The following is a 26556-nucleotide window of genomic DNA, read 5'->3' as shown; positions in this document are numbered from 1 at the left end:
TTATCATCATAATTCATTGTCTTCTGAAATGATGAGTTGGGTTCGAAGTGAGCTTCCTGAAGTTTGAAAAAGGGCGAGGCTCAGAAATGGGATCATGAATCATTAGTTCATTTTGATTCAGACATTTGTACGAGCGCTACAATAAACTTGAAAACTTAACGAGCGCAAACTTCAGCCATTGTCCTGTCACGCAGAGAAAAAGATAGGATGCACACCCAGATGCTATCTAATTAACTTCCATAACTTTTTGAGGTCATTTTCGGACAGCCTTCGTTGACGGAGGTAACTAAACCGGGTAATTCTTCCAAAGGTCATATTTCTTATTAGAAGCAGATTAGCTTCAGTGTGATTCAAGACGGACGAGCCTTGAGCAGGTTTCTGAAGATTTGAACTTTTGAAATATGATGTAATGCCATTAGGAAAGTCTAATCATCATGGGGAATGGACTGAATCTTCCAGACGAGTTAGAAAGAGATTAAAGGTAGTAGAGACGAGGAGTTGCATCTTGCATTAATTAGCTGCGACGTTCTAATCTGGCAATACTGCTCAATTACTGCTGTGGTTGAAACGGAGTTCGTGGTGAATATTCGACTAGATTGAATATTTGCGGATAGCTACGTCATTCTGTTAATGTTTATGAAATTCATTTTTTGCATGTGATTTTTTTTTTTTTTGCGGGGAGGGAGCTGAACGAAGTAAAAAAAAAATTTTGTATGTTAACGAGAACTGAATGAGAGTGGAAGAATGATGAAATATTTTCTTTGCCTTGCCAATGTTACAGTGCTGTAGTTAGGTAAAGTCTGTAGGAGAGCTATTTTAGGATAGGTTATATGTTGTAGCCTAATGCGCTCATGGTTAAGGGAAAATGCACTTGAATTGCAAGCGAGGTGGCCGGGGGTGGATCCTGGGTCTTTTATCTGAAGCCCAATGTGTCATTGTTGAGCAAAGCAGCAACTCTTGTATCCGGTGGTTGTGGATTATGGATAAACTTCTTATTCGGAAAACTTCCACAACCTTGCTGCTTAATACACCTACAAAGAAATTCGTAGGAGTTCATCAAACCCACCACACACTGTCTTGCCACCCGGATATTAGCGGGTTTCCCTTCCAGTACCACATCCTAGCAATACAACCAACCTATCACCCTCCATTCTTTCCACATGACCAGGACCGTTGCAAAACCATCTGCTGATCCCTTCTTTCACCTATGCTAACTATTTTACCACTTCATCTAGTTCTCAGCCCCTCAGATACTGTGAAAACTATTTTTTCTTAACAGCTTCACTACTTTTGCTTTCATTCACATTCCTCACCCAGACTAGAAGCCTTCCTAAACTTTTTCACTCTCCCTGTTACCGTGTCTTCTGCACACGGATGCCTTTCTCGTTTCACCTACTCTGACGGCCCACATCGAATATCCACTTAATTCTTCCATTGTTTATGTAAACATCTGTATTCCTGGTTTCCATTCACCCTCATAACTACTCTTGTTCGTCTTTGCCCTGAAAGTTATCGTCTTGCAAACTTTCAAACTCTTTCACTAGTTTCTGTAGCATCTCTTCACTACCCACAATCATCACAATATTGTTTGTCAAAATTTATTCCATCCAAAAAGATAATACATTGTCTCAAGACCTGACACACAAATGTCTCAGTTCCAATTTTGCACCAAACCTGTCACTCTCCTATTTGTATATTCAGACAGCTTTGCTTCTAACTTAAAAACTTGTCATGGCTCTCAACAACTTATTTGCCATATCATACATCCTCTTCCTACAGCTTCCTGCACATTGCCTGTCTCAGTTATATCATAAGCTTTTTCTAGGTTCATTTTTGTCTCAGGGCATTGTTTTTATTGTACTTTCAGATCCTCCACTTAACTTTTCCAGAACAAACAAGTTGATCCATACATCCTCCTATCTAAAGTCTTATTCCTTCCGTATCAGTTCTCCTGTCATCTCCCTTCTCAGTCAAAATCATACCGTGCACCTTTTGTATACTGAGCAGTGATATGCCCTTCTGTAATTTTTACCATCTTATCACTTTTACCTTTGAAGAAATAGTTACTCTTTTCACCCATTGCTTGGGACTCTCCCTCATCCATACTCTTTTCACCCATTGCTTGGGACTCTCCCTCATCCATACATACCTTACAAAAGCAGGTAAGCCACTAGATCATGATAGCGCTGCTGCACTTATAGCATCTAACGCGCTGTGCCATCAGTTCTTTGCGCCTTTCTATTCTGTCCCCTAATTCCCGTCCCAGCTTCCTCAACAGTCGATTCCACAAGCGTTCTCAAAGTTACAATAACCCTTTCCACTCTTGCCTCTTCTATCGAGATCCTTGTGTTTAGTACCTTTCTAGTTCCTCGTTGGGAGTGTGGTTTCCGTTCTCAACTAGCACTCTGCTGGCCGTGAGTTCGAATCTCCGACCGACCAATGAAGAATAAGAGGAGTTGATTTCTGGTGATAGAAATTCATTTCTCGCTATAATGTGGTTCGGATTCCACAATAAGCTGTAGGTCCCGTTGCTAGGTAACCAGTTGGTTCTTAGCCACGTAAAATAAATCTAATCCTTCGGGCCAGCCCTAGGAGAGCTGTTAATCAGCTCAGTGGTCCGGTTAAACTAAGATACACTTAGTACCTTTCTCTCGCTGTTTTATTTTGCATGAGAACAGCTGCTCATTCACCATTTGTTTTGTTTGCCCCCCTTTTCTCTCTCACTAACATCTTCGTCTTCCTATCCATTCACCTATACATATGTGTGCTTGATATTCTCTTCTGTCATTCAGTTGCATCTCAAGTAATAATTTTCCTTTCCTTAAGGGTCTCATTCCTCATCCCCCACAATTTTTTTTTTCACTCCTTCCTACATCCCAATAACCAAGAATACTCGCCGCTGACCTTTAAGTCCCCATCATGCATTACCGTATATACTCCTTTATGTTTGTATGCTCTTCTCGCTCACTTCTGATCGCACTCACTTGTCGTTATCACATTTTCACCATGGTGAAGTCTCAGTAACTTTTAGGGAGATTTTCAAAATGTTGGTCTCTTCGAAGAATCGTATTTCACTACTATTAATTTAGGGGCATTTTTTAATTGTAAGTAACACTGTAGGCTAGCGGTTTTTCCTTATCCGAGATATATTGATGCAGTTTTGTAGCAAGCGAAAATTGATGTTTTGTATACCGGTGTACACACACATATATACACATACCGTATATATTTATTTATTATTCAGGAGATGAAGCCTATTCATATGAAACGAGCCCACAGGGGCCATTGACATGAAAGAACACGGTATTCATTTCAAAGAAGTACTAATAGAAGGTAATAGGAAATGTAGGAAGAATAGAAAAGAAAGAATAATTTAATAAACAGAGAGATAAAATGTAAATAAATTATGAAAGTACAAGGAGAAGGGTAGCAGTGCGTTGCATTGTGCAACATCCTCAGGGAGTCTGTTCCACAGTCCAACGGTGTGAAGAATAAAGGACCTGGGGAACTGAGAGGTTCGACGATGCACAGTTATTGCATATTGGAGCTGCTGTTCAGCACACACACACATATACTATGTCCTATATATTATATATAGACTATATATATATATATATATATATATATATATATATATATATATATATATATATATATATATATATATATATATATATATATATATATATATATATCACATTTATTTCGTCACTCAGGAAGACCATGCTGAAATGTGGCTTCTTGTCATTGGCTTCAGATGATGTTTAAGCACTGAAAAATTACGTAGTTTCTTACGCAAGCTGTTACGTATTGGATTTTGAAGCCTGTTAAGTTGGGACATAATATTTTTTACGGAAAGAGGGATATGAATTCCCTGATGTTAATGTTATGTAAATAAATTTTATTTTTACGTACCTTTAATTTTTTTTAATCAGTTTCATTCATCATTGCATTCAGAGCTTGGCCTCCGTTGCTCAAGGCAAACCAGTCAGTCAATTTCGCTTATAACTTTCCATAATTTCGCTGTGTATTCCTGGGCCTTCCGGTCTTCCTTTGATAATTTTAATGGCCTCCTTCCGAAGGATTACCATTTCATCTGTTTCATTCAGTAGCAAGTTTCTTCAAATAAAAAAATAAAAACGCAAGATTTTGAAATTGAGTGCTGGGGCAATGATTATGAATAATGAAGCAGTTGACTTGAGTTAATGTTCTGATACTTTTCAATGTTTTGACCTGAGTTAATGTTCTGATACTTTTCAATGTTTTGACCTGAGTTAATGTTCTGATACTTTTCAATGTTTTGACCTGAGTTCATGTTCTAATACTTTTCAATGTTTCGACCTGAGTTCATGTTCTGATACTTTTCAGTGTTTTGACCTGAGTTCATGTTCTGATACTTTTCAATGTTTTTTTCGCCAGTCTAAAGGAGTCTCGGCAGTCTCTTTGGCATGGACAACAAGTTGTAATACATTTAGTTAGGAAAGGATAGCTCATTCATGTGAGCATAGCCTATTTGGTATTATATCAGTTCATCCTCACATGGTGCACTGTAGGCATTATTCAAGGTTCTCTGAAGCTCCCCTTCGGCCCCTAGCTTCAACGTCTTTCATTCCTTTGTTATACCTCGGTTCATATTCTCTTTCTTCCATCTTACTATCCAATTTCCCTTTCAGCTTTGAATGACCTCTTAGGTCCCAGCACTTGTCCTTTGTCCTAAATTTTATTTTCCAATTCCTCCTGCGTTCTCCTAACAATTGTTTTAATATTATACTTAGTGCTGAAAGACCTCATAGGTCCCAGCGCTTTGCCTTTGGCCTAAATTTTATTTTCCAATTCCATATCGGTTTGTTATGTACAAGTTTATGATGTAGACTTGGTCGTTTTTATTTTTGTTTATTTTCATGAAAGGTCATTATTTTGTGAAAGAATATTCAAGTTCATGCATTCTTTGACTATTCTATTTAGTCATATATATATATATATATATATATATATATATATATATATATATATATATATATATATATATATATAACATATATACATACATACATATATATATATATATATATATATACATATATATATATATATATATATATATATATATATATCTATATATATGTGTGTGTCATATAATTTCTCTGTTTCAAATATGTTATCTTATAGATGTTATAGAGGTTTCAGTGCCACCATTGGTAGTTTGACTGGGTATATAAAGGATGTAACTTTACACACGAAAGTGAAATATATTATTTTTGTGAGAAGCTATGGTTATCCCTGTTTAATGGAACAAGCGTCTCATTTTCATCACTTTAATGAAAAATGTATTCCTTTAACATTAAGTTTAAGTAATAAACGTATTATATATAGTAAATTCGGATCTTTATTAGATAGTGACCCCCAAGGGTTTTCCGGGTCGTTTTCTAGGACTAATATTTTTGGGGGGTCATTATCTTTGTGATATTTACAGTCTTTTGTTTATGTTTTTAAGGTAATCCCCAACGGGCTTGTACTAAACACGCCGCAAAGGTGGATACCCTTTCGGGTCACTATCTAGGGAAGATCCGTAATTTTTTATGTTGGCGCTTGACGAATGTGAAATTTGAACAAATTGTAGTTGTCTCTTATGTTTGCCACAGCTGATAAGAGAAATGCCGTCAGAACACTAACAGTCCTCCTCTCTTTCCTTGCAGGCCAGTGATGGTGGTAATGGATTGGCTGCTGCAGTATGTCCCAGGCACCAATAGACAGTGCTGGTGGTGGATGTAAAGCCCAACCACCGCACAATGTGGTGGTCTACATGGCTGGAGAAGGGGGAGGTCAAAATGGGGGACCGGGTGGAGGTGGAGGTGGGGGCGTGCAGGGGGTGCCCCGCGCCCTGATCACGCCAAATCCGGTCAAGCCTACGAACCCCCACATGGCCAACGGCTTTCGACTGTCAAACCCATTGCACCAGAAGCAACTCTACAATGGAGTGGATGGGGTCACCAACTGTTACCCCGCGAGTCAGGCTTTGCAATACCTCCCCGGTGGCAATTACATTACCACTGTCACCGTACAGCAATCACAGCAGCAGCAAGTTCAACAGCAGCAGCAGCAGCAAGTTCAACAGCAGCAGCAGCAGAGTGGAAGGCAGCAGAATGTGCAACAGCACCAGCAACAACAATCACAATCACAACAGCAGAATCCAGCTGGTTTTATGCAAGTCAACAGTATTGGCAAAAACAATGCCATGATGAATATGAGTAATCAAATGATGAATAACCAAGTGATGAGTAATAATAATAATAATAGTAATAATAATACTAGTAATAATAGTAATAACAATAATAATAATAATAATAATAACAGTAATAATAATAATAATAATAATAGTAATGCATTGGTGGTTGCTCGTCCAAGAACTAGTTCGCGGTGTGATTCAGTGAGGTCGGAAACGGCCGAGTCTAGTTGTAGCAGCTTAAGCTCTGATAGTCAGAATGAACAGCAACAGCAGCACCACCAACAGCAACTAGAAAACCTACAGCAGCAGCAGCAGCACCAGCCGTACCAACAGTACATGAACAGTTATCCAAATTATATGGCATCTCAGCCAGCAGGAGCCAATAACATCAGTGGTATGCATCCAAGTGTCTACAATACTACCGGTAATCAAAATACCAGCATTGTACAAAGTTTTCAGCAAGTGAACGCTGTGCAGCATGTGCAGATGCAAGGTGGACAGCTACAGATTATGCACCAGTACAATTACGTTCAGCAAGGACAGCAACAGCAGTCCTGCATGATGCAAACCCAAGGGCCATGTACAATGCAAGTTATGCAAGGACAGAACATGCCGGCACACAACATGAACATGCATGGACAAGCTAATATGAATGTCATGCCCAATATCAACATGAACTTACAACAACCAGGGAACAACATGGCTGGGGGACAGTACCACATGGGGCATGGCCCCAATGTCATGGCACAGACTAATTGTCACGGTAATGCCCACGTGAACATGGGCCAGTATCCAGTTCAGCAGCAGCAACAGCAGCAGCAGCAGCAGCAACAGCAGCAGCAGCAGCAGTTTGTAGCTAGCGGAATTGGTGAACAGCCTCCCCAGCTGAACGTCATACAGGGAGCCAACAGTGGCAGCTCCTGTGTGAAAATGAGTCAGATGGGGGCAAATTCTGCCATGTTCCCAGCCAATGATATTTTGGTCGTTCCCTTTGGATGGAGGAGAGTTATCAACAGTGGGCAAGTTGTCTATATAAGGTGAGTTTTCTCTCTTTTGGATCTTCTTTTTTTATGGAATTTTGACTTTTGTAAAAGCCTCCAGAAAGGTAAGTTAGCCTTCAGGGTAGCGTTTTCTCATATACTCCATATATCAGAAAAGGGTTCACTTGATTTTTTCTATTTAACACTAAAATGCCAGCTTGCATGGATGCTGTTCTGGATCCTGCTGACAAGAGGTGTACGTATGCTCGACCATGAAGGTTCACAGGTCACTTAATGAATTACGTTACCTCTTTTATTGCCTTAGAAATTGCACCTTGTGTTAGTGTGTGTGTGTGTGTGTGTGTGTGTGTGTATGTGTGTATGTGTGTGGAATAAATCTACAGGAAAGTGAAGTGACAGGGGAAATGACCTTAGTTTTACACATTTTCAAATTGTAGATGAATGTCCTTTTTGTGCTCTTGTCATTTGTATATAGTCAATTTGAGCTGTTTTTCTAATATCATTCCAGATTAGTCCAAAAAGCAGTATCTGTAGATTGGAAGGTATATCAAAAACTAAAGAATATTTTGCTCAACAGGCATTTACCACAAATAAGTATGAAAATTATATATATTTATATATATATATATATATATATATATATATATATAATATATATATATATATATATATATATATATATATATATATATATATATTTATTTATGTATGTATGTATTATAATTACAAAAGACTCGACATTTTAGCAAAAAGGAGTACCACATGAAATGGCAGACAGAATTTCAGCACCAAACGCTTTCAAGTTCATGCATCGTTTGTTGACAAAAAATAAACGTGAAAGCACTTGGTACTGAACTCTTATTTTCCTCTTATTCCTTATATATATATATATATATATATATATATATATATATATATATATATATATATATATATATATATATATATACATATACATATACATATACATACACATATACATGATTGTAATAGTTATTCATATTAGATTATTCAGTAGCCACTGTTGTGTAATCACGCTGATGACATTGAACCAATCGTTGATTAATCTTTCGTGAAGTGCACAGATTTCTTAATAGTTGTGTACGTAGTAGGACCTGTATGAGAAGTAGCAATCGCCATAGGAAAGCGTGGGAATCAGAGGTGGGGTGAGGTGGGGGGGGTGGGGGACGGCGTTGCAGAGTTTGAGTGAGTGAGTCAACTTGCTGGTTTCGGGCTGGGCGTGAAGAAGTGTCCTGCTCAGAGTAGTAGTAACGCTTAGCAGTGGCGGTGGGTGGGTGGGTGGGTGGTTTGGTAGGGGAGCGAGGCGAGATGGCCGGGTTGGTGTGATTACCTCCGGGCCGGAAACAATTATCACGCCCAGATATCCGGTGGTGGACTGCTACTTTTCCCTCTCGTCCAAAAAACGCCCACTACGAAATCAACCTCTGGCAAGGTCAGTGAGGAAAAGCTACGGTCACCGCTTAGCTAGGCCAGGTTGCAAGAAGGCTGCTTGACTGAGATTTCAGCAGGAAAAGGAATATATAGAAAGTTAACCTTTAATTATATATATATATATATATATATATATATATATATATATATATATATATATATATATATATATATATATGTATATGAAATTTTATCACACCGTGATTTATATGCGATCATGAAGCTACAAATGTCGCCTAATATCATATTCACGCTACTTCGGGAATATCCCCGATGTGGAATTATCCCGAAGTAGCGTGAATTTGATATTAAACGACATTTGTACCTTCGTGATTGTATATAAATCACGGTGTGATAAAAATTTCATAATAAGAGCTGCGTGTTCCAAACGTACCAATGAGCTGTTTGGTGGAGGTGGGTTAATGCCGAAGCTAAGCATAATTTCCCTGCTCTCGACTGGTAAACAAGTACAGCAGAGTCGGCATTAAGTTATACCTCTCTTGATGGCTCAGCGGGTAGACCGTCGACTGGAGTCGTTGGAAGGTAACTGTGCCTAGGGATGGAGACCCGGCAGTACCGATCCATTTATCACTTATAAATTCCCCATCGGTGATAATTCCCCATCGGGGATATTCCCGAAGTAGCGTGAATTTTATATTAAACGACACTTGTAGACTCATGATTGTATAGATATATATATATATATATATATATATATATATATATATATATATTTGTATATATATATATATATATATATATATATATATATATATATATATATATATATATATATATATATATATATATATATATATATATATATATATATATATATATATATATTGTGTGTGTGTGTGTTGGATAGCTTTAGTCAGTTTGACTCGGTGTTTTACGCTCAGAGATTCGAATTTTCATTTATTTCATTAGGCTTCTTGTTTTTTTTTGTTGGTTCAACAAAGTTGCCATAACCATAATAAGTGCTTTAGTGCACAGATGGAACCATTACAGTCATTACAACACGATTCAGTTTCAAGTCTAAAAATGGGGAGATTTAGCACCGATAGCGTTTTTATCATAGAAACCAGAAAATAAAACAAATAAGCCGCGTAACTCCATTCGTTTCTTTTAATTTTCACGGAAGAACTCCAGTTTTAACAGATGGCATGCAAGGTTTTCAGCAAAGTCGTCGTGACTGACTCTCGGGTTGGTGAATGGGTGACCATAATGAGTTGGGGTGACTCAACCTAAGAGGATGTAAAACAGTTCTGTTTCACGTATTCCAACGTTCATGAGCGAGAGGAGGGAGTTATGCACTTGAGTTTAGAATAAGTTCTTTGTTGGCCGACTCGGTTGAGCTTCAGACTGTCACTCGATGGGCCGGATTTCAATTCCCGCGGCCGGCTGATGAAGAGTTAGAGGAATTTATTTCTGGTGATAGAAATTCATTTCTCGCTATAATGTGGTTCGGATTCCACAATAAGCTGTAGGTCCTGTTGCTGAGTAACCAATTGGTTCGTAGCCACGTAAAATAAAGTCTAATCCTTCGGGCCAGCCCTAGGAGAGCTGTTAATCAGCTCAGTGGTCTGGTAAAACTAAGGTATACTTAACCTTTTTGCTGTATAGAACATGAAGAAGTGATTATTTTATGTTAACCAGAGGGCTGTTGGCATTGGCAGTCCAATGGGCTTCAACCTGGATGGTCAAGGAAAGCTGTAAGACGATTCCGAAGCTTGGCATGAGAGCGGAAGGAACGGTCACTGCTGAAAGAGGCCACGTCAAAAAAAATGTCTGAATACGCGGTAAGTGATCAAGGATATGAGGGACCTGGTGTGGCCCTTTGGTTTCTGAACAGTCGCTGTGTGTATGTACTGGCTCTTATTCCTCCTTTTCATTCTTACTTCGCATATATTTCTATTTTACCCATTGACTTGCAGAAGCGTGTGAGAAGGGGGACATTTGTTATGTAGAATGGAAATGCTATGCAGATCAAAATAACAGATATTAAACAGTCTGAGCAGTGTTCTAAAAATGGAAGGCGGAAGGTATAACCAAGATAAAGTTGTTGAGTGGCATTACGGCTGATAAAGCATTCTTGCACTTCTGTTGCGGTTTAATCACGATTCAGTAACCGGACTTCTTTCATTCCTTTTACTGTACTTCCCATCATATTCTCTTTTCTCCATATGACTTTCCGTCCTCTCTAACAGTTGTTTCATAGTGCAACTGCGAGTTTTTCCTCCTGTTATACACCTTTCAGACCTTCTTACTGTCAACTTTCCTTTCAGCGCTGAATGACCTCATAGGTCCTAGCGCGTGGCCTTTGGCTTAAATTCTATATTCAAGGATATTAAACCTTGGTTTAATATCCTAGTATAATGAACCACGAGGAATCGAATTAAGGGAATTTATTTTCACTGGACCGATTTCTGGCCCCTATTTGATGGACAGTAAAACGCAGTTATTTTTTCGTTTTACAAAGTGAAAGCATCCATTGCATCGGATATTTCGTAGTGATCGATTGATATAGTAAATGCACCAGTTGCCATCGAAGCCAGGAAAATCTCTATGATCAGTCAATCAGTCAGCTACAGAGTTTGAAAAAAAAATGGGATTAGAGAATCGCAGCGAAAAAAATGAGCCCCATCAAAAGTCAGGATAGACACGCATCCTTTATTTTATGACCCCAGGGATTAAGGGATACCGCTGCCGTTGATTTATGTCGGATACGAAATAAACACTTTGGATGGAAATAGGCCGAGTTGGGCCTCTGGCGTACCGTCCATGCAATTGTTATAGGTTCAGGGAGTACCTTGGGTGTATCATGAGATACTGTGCAAATGTTTCTCATGAGACGATGCTAAGTTTGTAAATTAATCTCTTGAGATGATGCCAAGTACGTTAAATGCATCCCATGAGATGATGCCAAGTTTGTAAATGTACCTCATGAAATGAGGCGAAGTACGTTAAATGCGTCCCATGAGATGATGCCAAGTTTGTAAATGTACCTCATGAAATGAGGCGAAGTACGTTAAATGCATCCCATGAGGTGATGCCAAGTGCATAGATGTTTCTCATGAGATGATGCCAAGTACGTAAATGTATCTCAAGATACATCTCAAGGTGCATTAGATACATTACATGGAATGATCCTGAAGCAGGTAGATGTGTCTCTTGAAAAGATGCTTGTGCTAACGTGAAAATTGAGGTTGCATGGATTGGATACATCTTGCAAAGATGTAAAATCTCTTGCTCCATTCAAAATACATTCGGTCAGTCCGACTCTTTTCCCTCCCCTCTCCTCTTTTCTTCATCTTGCCATGGGCTAGATAATGACATAAGGTTGCTTGTCCGACTGCCCTCTGTGTTGGAAAAAATACTGAACATTCTGCTGAACAGGATGGAAGTACGTGGAATCGTTCATGAGATTAAAACAGATCAAAATGGATGTAGTCCGCGACCGTTGCTCTCAGACTTCAACCAGTCAGCTGGTCTGCTGGTGTAGTGGTTAGTGCCGTGGCATGCCACTCAGATGTCGCGAGTTCGCGTCTCCCCCAGGGCGATGATAAATCGCTGGCTCTGTATCATGATCAGTTACTGCTGCGGTGGGAGGTTGAAACCAGCATTCTGTGGAAGCTTGAATTGCAAGTCAGTGGCCCCTGTGTGCTTGTAAGATGTGAATAGGTTTCATATACTGAAATAAAATAATAATAATAATAATAATAATAATAATAATAATAATAATAATAATAATAATAATTTATATCATGGGACCCAGTTACGCAGACTTGTGCCTGCCAGGAATTAAGGTTCATAGTGTAGGTTTTACGTCACGTGGTTTTTTCTTGCGCATATAACGTATTTGATGCGAATCGCCTGGTCTAACCCGTCTGTGACGAGTTCTGTAGACCCCACAGGGTTTTGTGGCATATATATTCAGACGTCGTACTGTATCGTACAGGTTTCAAAGGGATTGAAATACTCTTTTTCTAATCAGAGGCTACAATTTGCCACGAAATCTTATTATGGCAGTGTGATTAATCCTGGAATACGACTAAGCACGCCATAGCCTATATCCTTACTTTTGCTTTTCTGTTATTCATTGATACTTTTGTTTATTTATCTGCTTGTCAATTTCTTAGTATTTGTTTGTGATTCTGATCTGTTAGCTGTTTATTCAACCCCTTTTCACATACGAGAAGTGCATTTCGTTGTAGCTTGCTTCTCAAGTTAATGGTCGTAGCGGCAAATTCCATATGCATGTTTGGTCAGCTTGAATAGCACCAGTGCAGCGATAATGAGAAGAAGTGACAGTCCTTGCAGTGGTCGTCTTCTGTATACCGCGCCTGTCGATGTTTGTGGACATCTCGTGCCATGGGGTCGGAATGCTTTCATTTGTCTGTCTGCCGGGATTACACGCATTCACAGTCATCGGTTAAGTGGCAGTGAATGATGTCATCATGCTACAGCTCCATCTGTCTTTTCGTGTCGCATCTTTATTGCGCTATCAAATGGCACTGGTGACATTTTATGTGAATATGCGTTGTCGTGATCGCTTACGTTGTCAGAAGTGCCGTCCAGAATTTAGAGGACATTTGTCTGCGTATCCTCTGCATTCAGGAGAGCCAGTCCGGTGCGAGGATGCATGTTCTTGTTTGAGGGTACAGCCAGCCACATTAGTTTACCTCATGTTCTTTGCTGTTTTTTATACTTATCGAGGCTCACGCACTGTATATTGTACTTGTTAAAATTTTTTATGAAGTCCTGTTTCGCATAGAGGGGTCACGGCACCGGGTCTTGACTTTCCGGTTCACTGCAAGTCTTTCGGGATTGGGTTGACAGCCCCATGCCTTTTTTAACCCCGCCTGTGACCAATATGGTTGATTTAACAGATGCGCAAGGGTTTCTGACAGAGCGTGCGTATCTGCGCGCCCTTGCCCAGAATTCGAACTTGGGTTCTAAGGCGTTGCAGGCGATAATGTTGCCGGTTACATCACTATTAATTAGTGTGTGCGCTGGTGGTATATAATTTGAAGGAGGAAAATCAGGTTTCCAGGTAAGGATTTTAGGTTAAGGATTAGAACAGTCACATTGCTCTCCATTGAAGGGAAGATCATGTGGGAGTTTTCAAACTACAGCAGGTGAACTGCTTCTTTTTTCCTCGAAAGAAATGACAAATTTGCTTTGAGGAAATTTGTTACTCTACTTTCAAGACATATTTACGTTAGATATTTTGGCTAAAACTCCTTTCCCCTGCAGTAAGAGCCTGTTGAGCATTTTTGAGATCAGGCATTCGGTTTCTATATTTTGGATTAAACTATTTTATTACTATTAATAGTGTACACAACATCACACTGAACAGGTTTGAATGTCGTTGCACTTGCTGAATATAGAATAAAACACAGCAGCCTCAGCAAAAGAAAGTTTAGTGACAATACAGGTTAAAATAACGAGAAAATAAATGCGCATGAAATCATTATATTTATTATTATTACTCAGACGATGAACCCTATTCATCTGGAACATGCCCATGAGGGCTATTGACTTGAAGTTCAAGCTTCCAAAGAATTCGGTGTTCATTAGAAAGAAGTAACAGAAGGTAATGGGAAATACAAAAAGAAGAGATCACTTATTAAAAAGAAAAATAAATTAAATTAATAACTAAATCGATTAAAATGTAAATAAATTGTTAAAACACAAGGAGACTTGTATTAGGGTAGCAATACTTGAACTTACTCATGGACTGATGGACTGAGTATTTATCTTTAGGAAGACGAAGTGTTTTGAAAGCACCCAACAAGAGTTCGAATCTCTTAATAGTCTATCCTAAATTTTCTTACAAAACTGCGCTAGGGCAACCTCTAAAAAAACCTTCAACCCCATGAATAAAATGCAATAATTTAAAGCCACGGGAAGAAAACTCTTCCAAGCAAGGTATATCAACTTATATTGAAGTTCCAGGTGCACGACATCCTCAAGGAGACTTCCACAGTCCGGCGGTGGTAGGAATAAAGGACCTCTGTAAATGAGAAGTTCGACGGCGATGCATATTTACTGCACTTTGGTGCTACTGTTCAGCGATAATTGGGTTGAAAAAGTTAAGTATACCTTAGTTTAACCAGACCACTGAGCTAATTAACAGCTCTCCCAAGGCTGGCCCGAAGGATTAGATTTATTTTACGGGGCTAAGAACCAATTGGTTACCTAGCAACGGGACCTACAGCTTACTGTGGAATCCGAACCACATTATAACGAGAAGTGAATTTCTATCACCAGAAATAAATTTCTCTAATTCTTCATTGGCCGATCGGAGAATCGAACCAATTGAGTTGAGAAATAAGTAAAATGGGTTCAAATACCTATATTACATGGTTACAGCTATGCAAGATCTGGTAACCAGTTGGTTCTTAGCCACGTAAAAATAAGTCTAATCCTTCGGGCCAGCGCTAGGAGAGCTGTTAACCAGCTCAGTGGTCTGGTTAAACTAAGATATACTTAGCTTAACGTACGGACTTGTGAAAGCAATTGGGCAGCCGATTCGCTGAAAATGTGGACATTTTATTTGTTTCGGGATGTATCAAAATGCGAATTCAGAGGAAAGGTTTCTGTGCCAATAGTGCTTCATAAGAAAGACTTCTGACATTAGTAGCAAGTGTTCCATTATTCCGTTTCGGCTTCAATCTGCTTTACATTTTAAGCCATTGCTTAGTCTCTCTCTCTCTCTCTCGTCGTCATGTGACAGTAGTCTGTATAACTTCAATCAGTCGGGTGAAAGATTGAACAACATTTTTATAACCATTTTGATTTGTTCCACGAGAATATATGTCGATTTCAATAATAGCAATAATGATGTCCTATATATTTCCCAGTCTTTTACGTCTTTGTTTTTTCAACTGGGTCGATTTTACCTGTTTATCGCCTCTTCGCCGTTCAGTCTGCTTAGGATTTCTCTCCCGTCCCCTTGGTAATTTTCTTCTCACCCCTCCTCCCTTGTTTCCCTTTGACCACCTTTTGCCCTTCAACATTCCATAGCAGAAATGGGGGCGGGAGGGGGAGAGAGGGGTGTCTTTAAGTGTCGGTGCGAGGGGAGGGGTTGAGGTTGGAGGTATGATGATAGCGATGGGAGGTCGTTATGTGAAAGGACAGCGGAGCCCTCAGGCACTCTCAGCATATTCCTGATTTTGACAGGTACATACACATCTGAGACACAAGAGGGATTGTTTCATATTAATATATATATATATATATATATATATATATATATATATAATTATATATATATATATATATATATATAAGTATATATATATATATATATATATATATATATATATATATATATATATATATATATATATATATATATATATATATATATATATATATATATATATATATATATATATATATATATATATATATGTGTGTGTGTGTACACTTACTCTTGGTATTTTCTCCTCGCCATGTTCCATCATTCCATGCATTATAATGCTAAAATTTGTTGCAAGATTGAGTCACGTTTGGTATTTCCCAGGATAGGAACGTTGCTTGGTTAAATGTCTAATCTGTTTTGTTATTTTTTTTTTACCATTTGCCACTTTTCTTGCATCGTCGTATTTTGTTTTCCTTCTGTATCGTGAAAACTCATTTGGGAGTATTAGAATTTTGTATAATTTTAGAACATTTCCCCCCTCAGTGTATATATTTGTAATATCGTTTGAATTTTATATTTTTCCACGATAATCATCCATTTTTATTTTCTATCTCGCTAGCGTCCTTAGTAGGAAAGATCAGACGATAATTATGTGTGTGAATTCCAGTAAGCGTCATAGCTTGTGTGGACTTTTGGCCAAGGAAAACACATCGCACCGGCCACCCGGCAATCGAACCCCAATCTTTGTCGCGGCAGTGATTGCAATATCCGGTGGCGACCGTGTAAATGGACGACAAGTGTACATTGCAACGCCATTTTCCCATGGCGCGGCGGACGAGGTTGAGGGAGGGGCCAGAGCTGTGATTATTACGCAACTTGAAATATCGTCTGTAAAAAATGAGGGTAAAATTGTCTGAATGTCGCTTGTTTATTCGATTTCTTGCGGGTTCTCGCCTGAATCCTTGTTAGGTGGTCGAGATTGTGGTTTTGTCGCCTCTCAGGATGGTTTTTATAGCTTTTCTTTTTTTTTCTCATACTTCGTAAATGATAAATATTGTAGTTCTGTCCCCTGTTGGAATTTTGGGGGAATGTCCTCTCTTGCCAGTTTTTTTTTTTTTTTTATTCCTTCTCGTTAAGTGCTCATAATTGTCATGTTAAGCTTCTTTTGGGAGTTCTTTCCCACCACCACCCAGATCCATGTCATGAGGTCAGAATTGTTATTTTATTAAATAGTAAGTATATGAATATGTTCGAGGAGTGGGAGGGATGTCCTCCAGTGTCTCCTTGTTGAATGATCTCATGTCATTCTTAAGTCTTGCACCTTTAGAAGTGGTAATTTTGAAGTGGTTTAGGTTTCGGAAGAGACCATTCTGAAGTCTTTGAGTAGCAGAGGTCCTTCATAAGTCTTATGGGTTTTAGAAGAGGTCATTTATAAGTCTCTTAGGTTTTAGAAGAGGGCAATCAGAAGTTACTTTTTAGTAACTAGAGGAGGGCATTCAGAAGTCTTTTAGTTTTTTTTTTTTAGATGAGGGCATTCAGAAGTCTTTTAGTTTTTTTTTTTTTTTTGATGAGGGCATTCAGAAGTCTTTTAGTTTTTAGATGAGGGCATGAAGTCTACTTTTTAGATTAGGGCATTCAGTAGTCTTAGTTTTTTGATGAGGGCATTCAGAAGTCATTCAGTTTTTTATTAGGGCATTCAGAAGTCTTAGTATTTAGATGAGGGCATTCAGAAGTCTTTTAGTTTTCAGATGAGGGCATTCAGAAGTTCTAGTGTTTTTGATGAGGGCATTCAAAAGCCTTTTAATTTTTTGATGAGGGCATTCAGAAGTCTTTTAGTTTTTTATGAGAGCATTGAGAAGTCTTTTATTTCTGTTGTTGTTGAGGGCATTCAGAAGTCTTTTAGTTTTTAGATGAGGGCATTCAGGAGTCTTTTAGTTTTTAGATGAGGGCATTCGGAAATCTTTTAGTTTTTTGATGAGGGCATTCAGAAGTCTTTAAGCTTTTTGATGAGGGCATTCAGAAGTCTTTTAGTTTTTAGATGAGGGCATTCAGAAGTCTAGTTTTTAGATGAGGGCATTCAGAAGTCTAGTTTTTAGATGAGGGCATTCTGAAGTCTTTTAGCTTTTTGATGAGGGCATTCAGAAGTCTTATAGTTTTTAGATGAGGGCATTCAGAAGTCTTAGTTTTTTATGATGAGGGTATTCAGAAATCTTAGTTTTTTCATAAGGTCATTCAGACGTCTTTTTAGTTTTTTGATAAGGGCTTTTTTGATAAGGGCATTCAGAAGTCTTTTACTTTTTAGATGAGGGCATTTAGAAGTCTTTTAGTTTTTTGATGAAGAGGGCATTCACAAGTTTTTTAGTTTTTTCATGAGGGCATTCAGAAGTCTTTTACTTTTTAGATGAGGGCATTTAGAAGTCTTAGTTTTTTGGTGAAGACGGCATTCAGAAGTCTTTTAGTTTTTAGATGAGGGCATTCAAAAGTCTTTTAGTTTTTTCATGAGTGCATTCAGAAGTCTTTTAGTTTTTAGATGAGGGCGTTCAGAAGTCTTTGATTGTTTTGATAAGGGCAGTCATAAGTCTCTTAGTTTTCTGGTGAGGGCATTCAGAAGTCTCTTAGTTTTTTTGATGAGGGCATTCAGAAGTCTTTTAGTTTTTTTGATGAGGGCATTCAGAAGTCTTTTAGTTTTTTGATGAGGGCATTCAGAAGTCTTTCAGTTTTTTTGATGAGGGCATTCAGAAGTCTTTTAGTTTTTTGATGAGGGCATTCAGAAGTCTTTCAGTTTTTGTGATGAGATCATTCAGAAGTCTTTTAGTTTTTTTGATGAGGGCATTCAGAAGTCTTTTAGTTTTTTGATGAGGGCATTCAGAAGTCTTTCAGTTTTTTTTATGAGATCATTCAGAAGTCTTTTAGTTTTTTTGATGAGGGCATTCAGAAGTCTTTCAGTTTTTTTGATGAGGGCATTCAGAAGTCTTTTAGTTTTTTGATGAGGGCATTCAGAAGTCTTTTAGGTTTCTGATGAGGGCATTCAGAAGTCTTAGTTTTTTTGATGAGGGCATTCAGAAGTCTTTTAGTTTTTTTTTGAAGAGGGCATTCAGAAGTCTTTTAGTTTTTAGATGAGGGCATTCAGAAGTCTTTCAGTTTTTTTGATGAGGGCATTCAGAAGTCTTAGTTTTTTTGATGAGGGCATTCAGAAGTCTTATTTTTTTGATGAGGGCATTCAGAAGTCTTAGTATTTAGATGAGGGCATTCAGAAGTCTTTTAGTTTTTAGATGAGGGCATTCAGAAGTCTTTTAGTTTTTTTGATGAGGTCATTCAGAAGTCTTTTAGTTTTTTGATGAGGGCATTCAGAAGTCTTTTAGTTTTTTGATGAGGGCATTCAGAAGTCTTAGCATTTAGATGAGGGCATTCAGAAGTCTTTTAGTTTTTAGATGAGGGCGTTCAGAAGTCTTTTAGTTTTTTTGATGAGGGCTTTCAGAAGTCTTTTAGTTTTTTGATGAGGGCATTCAGAAGTCTTAGTTTTTTGATGAGGACATTCAGAAGTCTTTCAGTTTTTTTGATGAGGGCATTCAGAAGTCTTTTAGTTTTTAGATGAGGGCATTCAGAAGTCTTTTAGTTTTTTGATGAGGGCATTGAGAAATCTTTCAGTTTTTTTGATGAGGGCATTCAGAAGTCTTTTAGTTTTTTGATGAGGGCATTCAGAAGTCTTTTAGTTTTTAGATGAGGCATTCATAAGTCTTTATTTTTTAGAAGAGGGCATTCAGAAGTCTGTTAGTTTTTAGACAAGGGCATTCAGAAGCCATTTAGCTTTAAATAAGGGCATTGAGAAGTCTCTCAGTTTTTAGATGAGGGCATGCGAAAGTCTTTTATATTCTAGAGCAGGGCACTCAGAAGTCTTTTGTTTCTAGAAGAGGGAAATCAAAAATCCTTTAGTTTTTAGCAGAATGATTTCAGAAGTCTTTTGGGTTATAGAGAAGGACAGTTAGAGGTCCTTTAATTTTTAGAAGAGGGTATGCAGAAGTCATTCAGTTTTTAGAAAAGGGCATTCAGAAGTCTTAGTGTAATGAAGAGGGCATTAAAAAGTCTAGTTATTAGAAGAAGGCATTCAGAAGTCTTTCAGGCTTTAGAAGAGGGCATTGAAAAGTCTATCTGTTTGTGGAAGAGGGCATTCAGAAGTCATAGTTATAGAAGAGTCATCTTGAATTCTTTTAGTTTTACTCGGAAGTCTTTTAGTTTTAAAATAGGTTATCTTGAACTAGTTTGGTTTTTAAAAGAAGTGAATTTGAAATTCTCGTTTGTAGAAGAGGTCATTTGGAAATAGTTTGGTTTTTATAAAAGGTCACTCAGAAGTCTATGTTTTGGACGTGGTAATTTTGAAGTAGAGTAGTTTATAGAAGGGGCCATTCTAAATTTGTTTAGCTTTTAGAATGGTCATTTGAAGTAGTTTAGTTTTCAGAAGAGATAATTCTAAAGTCTTGTAGGTATAGAAGAGGTTACTTCGAAGCCTTTTGTTTTTGGAAGAGGTCAGTCTGAAGTTTTAGTTTTCAGAAGGGGATGTTGTAAAGCTTTCTCATTTTTATAACTGCTCATATGTGTTTTACTGTAGCCGAAATCCAGCCGCATGCAAATAATATTTCTCAAAGGGATTTATTTCACACCTTGGCTTATATGGAATGAGTATTGTCTTTGTCTGTTAAATGATTATATATATATATATATATATATATATATATATATATATATATATATATATATATATATATATATATATATATATATATATAATGTGTGTGTGTGTATGTAAATTCTTTAGGGTCGACCACTCTCTATGTTTTAAAAATTTTCCTTTTGTGGAGTGAGTTTCTTTTATTGACGTATCTTCTCACTCTGCTTATGTAATTAAAATTATTTGTTAATTTCGTGTGTGTATGTCTCATCTTTCAGCAAGTGATTGAAGCTGTCATTATGTCGCCTTTTACGTACTTTCACTTTTGTGTCACTTAATCATCTTATGATATTTCGTTCTGATTAGGTTTTTCGGGTGAATGATATATTTTTGATTTTCATAGTGAATTGTTTGAGTGCTCCCGACAGACAGGCAGAGAGACGGACATATCAATGTTTCCCTTTTTTTTTGTAATTATTGAAAGCAGGGAGGTCAGATCTCTTTTTGAAACTGGTAAGTGTCAGATCGAGTTAGAATTGCGTCTTGTTTTATGGTTCTTGAAATAGCTGGTGGCATCGGATTTTGGCTTGTCAGGCAGCATACCCGGGAATTTGTCTTAACATTTTTTTTAAATACATACACCAGTTGATTAGTGATGGTTGAAATGCAGCGAGGAAAACAATTCGACACATTCAAGTCCGATTGACGAAGTATGAACTTGATTGTAGGCTGAGGTAGAGCGCACTTAACACCGGTTTGAGAACTGCGCAGGAATTGAGGAGGAAAGCTGTTGTGGATTTAATGGGTATGCCGTAAATCTGGGACCTTGCCCGCCTTGACTTTTTCGATGTATAGTACTTTATAGCGTTCGTGCCTCCTCGGGATGCTCTCGAGTTTCATCGCTTTACGTCTGGCATTACAATGATGGTCATGTCCCATGCAAGTGTTACATTTTTTGTAAAATTACGTACCACTCTTGAAATTGTTTTGTTTGACTGAAATTTATAGGATGAGGAGAAGAAAGAACAGTTAATCCAGTAAAATTGGTCCAATCAGCGTTACAGCAAATGTACTCGTATGCTAGGTATTGTTGTCGCTCTGTGGAATGCAATATGTATCCATGTAGACTCAAAAAATCTAATGATTCTATGTAGGCTATGATTTGGCATGCGATTTCTTACTAGTGTGGGTTTTCAAATTGTCTCCATTGAAGGTTCCAGTGTTTCTCTGTGACCAGGTATAAACTGCTTTATAAACTGCAGTTTTCTGGAGAGCCTGATACTGTGACATGCGAGAACTGTCGACAGATAACAATTAGAAGAGGTTTGCAGATCGCTATTGTTATTACTCATGATTGTGATAAAGGCAACTGTGTCCAGTTTACCCGAAATGACTTGGTCAGGTTTAGATAATGCTTCTTTGAACTGAACGCGTCATATGGCTTGATCAGTTTCATCGAAAGATTGAACGAAATCGAGATACTGTCAGTTGCACTTCCCTATTATAGGATTCTGATATCGACTGAAATACCGTAGATCTCCCTTGGGAAAAGCTCTGTTACGTAGTTGGCAGGAAATATTTAGGTCGTCATTGTCTTAAAGTGATGTTCAAAACCTAGGCCGGTACGATTTACGAAGATAATGGTTTTCCCAACTGAATATTAGAACCAAACAAGAAATGGCCTGTTTGAAGGTTTTTACAATTTCATTATATGTAAAGCATTATCGCTGTAAGACATAAATTTAAATTTTTAAAAATTATTATTATTATTATTATTATTATTATTTTTATTTTTATTTTTTTTTATTTTTTGCACGAGGAAGTAGACCGGTCATTCTGATGAGGTAATCATGAGAGTTGAATTTCTTTTGTGAAACAGATGTTTGGAGTGACGCCATATATTTGTGGCGTAGGTCACTGGATGATCTATCGTATAACTCACATCCGTTTTGTTTAAACCGATGAGTATTGGTCTGATAGACATTCCCATACATGTTCCGATGTGATGAGTAAGCCGTGTGCTTCAAAGAAAGTGATGCTTGTCACTTTCTGATGTTCGTGTGTGAATGAGAAGAGAATTTTTAAATTTCTCATATTTAGTGCCGCCTTGTCTTCCTGGGATTTGGTTTTCAGATTGAGAGAAATGGTGACTTTGTGTGGGATTTCGAGTTCCAATATTTATTCCAAGTGTATGGCTTTAACCCGGCGGTGCTGATCTTAGAATTTTCATTTTACTTTTTAATTGTCAAAATGGACTTGAGATTACGCTGTTGGTTCTGCCTGTGGGTCTTTATGCCTGAGACAAAGTTGATTCAACGCTTTATCAATATTTTAACATTTTTCTGTGCTTCTCTCGTCTTTAAGTAAATCATTCTTACCGACTGACAAATGAAATGGCTTGATTTCGGCACAGTTTTCCTTGTGGAGGGTGGAAATTGATAAGCATGATGGTGTGGCATTATGACTTATAAGTGGTGTCGAAACCGGAGGTGAGTCTAACATTATAAACAGTGTTACGTAATTAGATAATTGTCAGATAGCGGTCAATCTTGCTTTGTATTGTCGCCTAGTAGATGATGATGATGATGATTTGTGAAAATTAGATCAAGGATATTTGCCCATATTAATTTTGTATGTCTTGTAACAAACGGTATTTTTTTTTGTAGAAGATCATGAGTGTCACTTCAAACGATAATGCTGGTTAGCATTCTAGTTTCAGGTGAATTACGGTAATTGGATGCCTGCATGTTCCCAGTATGCACGTCGCTCTAGGGAAATTAAAGTCGCTCAACATTATTATTTTTGGAACGAGCTCAAGGGCAGACTGATAAAAGACTGCCTGATAAAAGACTGTCTGAGCTCTAATACGGCGGAGGACGATATGCAAGCTATTTAGATACAAGTTGACTCTTAACTCTTGTTGGTCTGTGCTATTTGACAAGTGGGAATAACTTAGGGAAAATTGAGAGACAGCATGTATATATATATATATATATATATATATATATATATATATATATATATATATATATATATATATATATATATATATATATATATATATATATATATATATACTATATGTGTGTACGTAAATATACGTATATAACATATATATATATATATATATATATATATATATATATATATATATATATATATATATATGTTCATATACATACATATATATTATTAATTTAAGGTTGCCTTTCAATCATTAGCACTTTATTTTTACTTCAGAGTTCACTGTTACTCTTTAGTTAGACGTGAGATAACTTCACGCTTCTGTGTAGTGCACTTTGTGAATGAATTCCCATCTGGTCCAGGCCTTACATCTGTGTCCTTTTCCTGGGCTTTCCTACTGCTAATCGTCTTGTTTCTGTAGGCTATATGCTGCTTTTTTGACTGCCTGGTCCTCATCACTTCTGACCATCATTTGCTTAAACCATACCAATCGGTCTATAGTCCAGCCGCTGGACAGAGCATTTCTCCAGTACTTCATAATTCATAATATTCTTAGTATTCACAGTATTCTGTTGGTATGCATTTTCAGAATCTGCAGTTTTCAGTTAGTGCCCACTTCTCTTCTTTTTTTTTTTGGCCTTTTTTGCTCTGAATGTTAATGCGGTGATTTTATTTCTATTAAATTTCATTTTCGCTGATGCTACTCTTTCTTAGGTTATATGTATTCTTGGTATCCAGTATAACAGAAGTGTCCTGCCTCGTGTAAAACCTGTCCTTCCACTATCGCATGGTGCATAACCTCCCCTTTTCCCCACTTGCACTTTTCACACATTGCGGACTCTGCAAGTCTCTTAGGCCTTGCATATTTTGCAGTCCTGAGTATCTTATGACATTGTTACATTCGAAACTGAGTCTTGCCCACTCCCACACCCCAGGATTAATAGGGTACCGCCACACCCCACACCCATTCCAACAGCTTGTACGTGGCCAAGTTCTAGATTTTACTTTTTACTTAGTTTCCATTCCAGTCGATGTAACATCGTTTTGTTTGCGCCGATTTTCAGGCCCTCTCCTTTCCATTCCATTTTTTGCCGTTCGTCACTCCAGTAGCTTCCACCTTGACTCTTATAAACAGCAAAGGACTCATTTGCTGATCTCAAATTCTTCTCATATAACTGACTGCCTTCACTCTAGATCATCTTAGTATGGCATAGTAACGTCATTAGCTCAGTGAGTTTTTGGGGTCTTCGTATTTTGTGACAATTGGCTTCTCAAATTACACGAACATGACGTAAAATGTTTCTGTTTCCGTGTTAATTTGACCGTCTCATTCGTGAACGGCATACTGAAAAACCGCCATCGTCAAGGGGAAGAAAATCCATATTGAAAATAATATTCAACTCACTCTCGCGCGTAATTCATATGCTTTGTTTCACGGAATGTGTAACCCGCCGTGTATGCTTATGTGCATATCATTGCCGACGAAAGCTCCCATTAATTACCGTCCTCGAAAAAAAGGAAACTGGGCTAAACCGCAAAGCCAACGGATAATTTGTCCGTTCCTTTGTAGGATGGGTAGGATCTCGTGTCGAGGAATCTTTAGGTAAGAAACACTTCCTCCCGTTTCAGTGGAGGGAGTTTCTGCTCATGCATTCCCTCTAGGAATTTTCCCTCCGCCCTGCTTGCTTCGCTCTTTTGTGGAGGTGTATAGAATTATTATTATTATTATTATTATTATTATTATTATTATTATTATTATTATTATTATTTCTTCATTGGAGGGGTGGGTAGAGCTCTCGGCTAGAACGCTGTTGGCCCAGCGTTCGACTCTCCGACCGGCCAGTGAAGAATTAGAGGAATTTATTTCTGGTGATAGAAATTAATTTCTCGTCATAATGTGGTACGGATTCCACAATAAGTTGTAGGTCCCGTTGCTAGGTAACCAGTTGGTTCTTAGCCACGTAAAATAAATCTAATCCTTCGAGCCAGCCCTAGGAGAGCTGTTAATCAGCTCAGTGGTCTGGTTAAACTAAGATATACTTAACTTTATTATTTTATTATTATTATTATTATTATTATTATTATTATTATTATTATTAGGCTTTGGATAAGAAGAGATTTGTCGAAGATACTGCATGTGAAAGACAAGTGGCAGAATTCCACTTAGCTTTGGAGGCGATGATGATGATGATGGTGGTGATGATTCAAACTGTTGGGCAGTTACGTGATTGCACACTCTTGGCATAACTTGGACATGAATAGCTAGAGAATTTCGATGGCAGAGTTTGGAAGATGATAACACAATAAGATCATAACGTAGGAACAAAAAGTCTCAAAGTGCCATGGTGTCACTGCATTACCCCCTCCCCCTTTTAGGATTAGATAATAAAATGAACGCAGATTCCACAAAATCCTCTGAAATGAATTGATTTCTTATTTCCCGGTACTCTTCTAGTTTAGTTAAGTTGTAATGCACATGGGTTAGAAAGTTGAAATCTGTCCATTTGTTCAGTTATTATAAGCAGTTTAATAGCAAAAAAAAAAAGCAGAGGTGAGACGTGTGAGTTCTCCCAACGCTAAATACCGTAAAAATATTGTATGGCGTTATCAGAGGTGATATCGGAATTGCTGTACAAATTCTGAAATGTTCCCATGCTTTAGTTTGAATTGGATAGATGTGCCGCAGTTATCGGTCAGCTAATCTTCATTTATATGCTGTATTTGATCGATTTGTCTCCTAGGTCAACATCACCACTGTTATTTACCATGTGTCACATGGAAGGTTTTTTATGCGCTGAAGGTTATCGAAGATTTTGTTCATTCACATGAAGCTATATGACTGTTAGTTTTCAGAAGCAAGGTTTGTCAGCATTCAGAAACCTAATGTTGTGGGAGTTTAGTGCTTTATATGAATCAGTATGGTTGTATTGTGTTGTGGTCAGATTCATAATGTAGGAACCAAAGCGGATAAGTGGTTTAATGGACTTTACAAGCCCGCTCCTAGAAGAAGCACGTATGATTCAGGGGACGCACAGATGAGGCCATTCCGTATTGTCACTCATGTAGGTAACTTCCCTCGGCTTCTAGATACAGT

General features: G+C 37.8%; 1 protein-coding gene across 2 annotated transcripts in view; it reads left to right on the top strand.

Moving 5' to 3' along the window:
- Positions 1-26556, top strand: part of LOC136856674 (uncharacterized) — a 505300-nt gene that overhangs the window by 20534 nt on the left and 458210 nt on the right. For both annotated transcript variants that reach the window (XR_010858454.1, XM_067134732.1), the window contains exon 2: positions 5697-7263. Coding sequence is in view for 1 of the 2 variants with exons in the window: in XM_067134732.1 (XP_066990833.1) it covers positions 5732-7263 (1532 nt within the window). In the remaining variant the exon portion in view is untranslated. The remainder of the gene's footprint in view (positions 1-5696; positions 7264-26556) is intronic.

The sequence above is a fragment of the Macrobrachium rosenbergii genome, chromosome 36 (genome assembly GCF_040412425.1).
Source record: "Macrobrachium rosenbergii isolate ZJJX-2024 chromosome 36, ASM4041242v1, whole genome shotgun sequence".
Taxonomy (NCBI): domain Eukaryota; kingdom Metazoa; phylum Arthropoda; class Malacostraca; order Decapoda; family Palaemonidae; genus Macrobrachium; species Macrobrachium rosenbergii.
The sequence above is the reverse complement of the archived record's forward strand: the minus strand, read 5'-3'. Positions and strand labels throughout refer to the sequence as shown.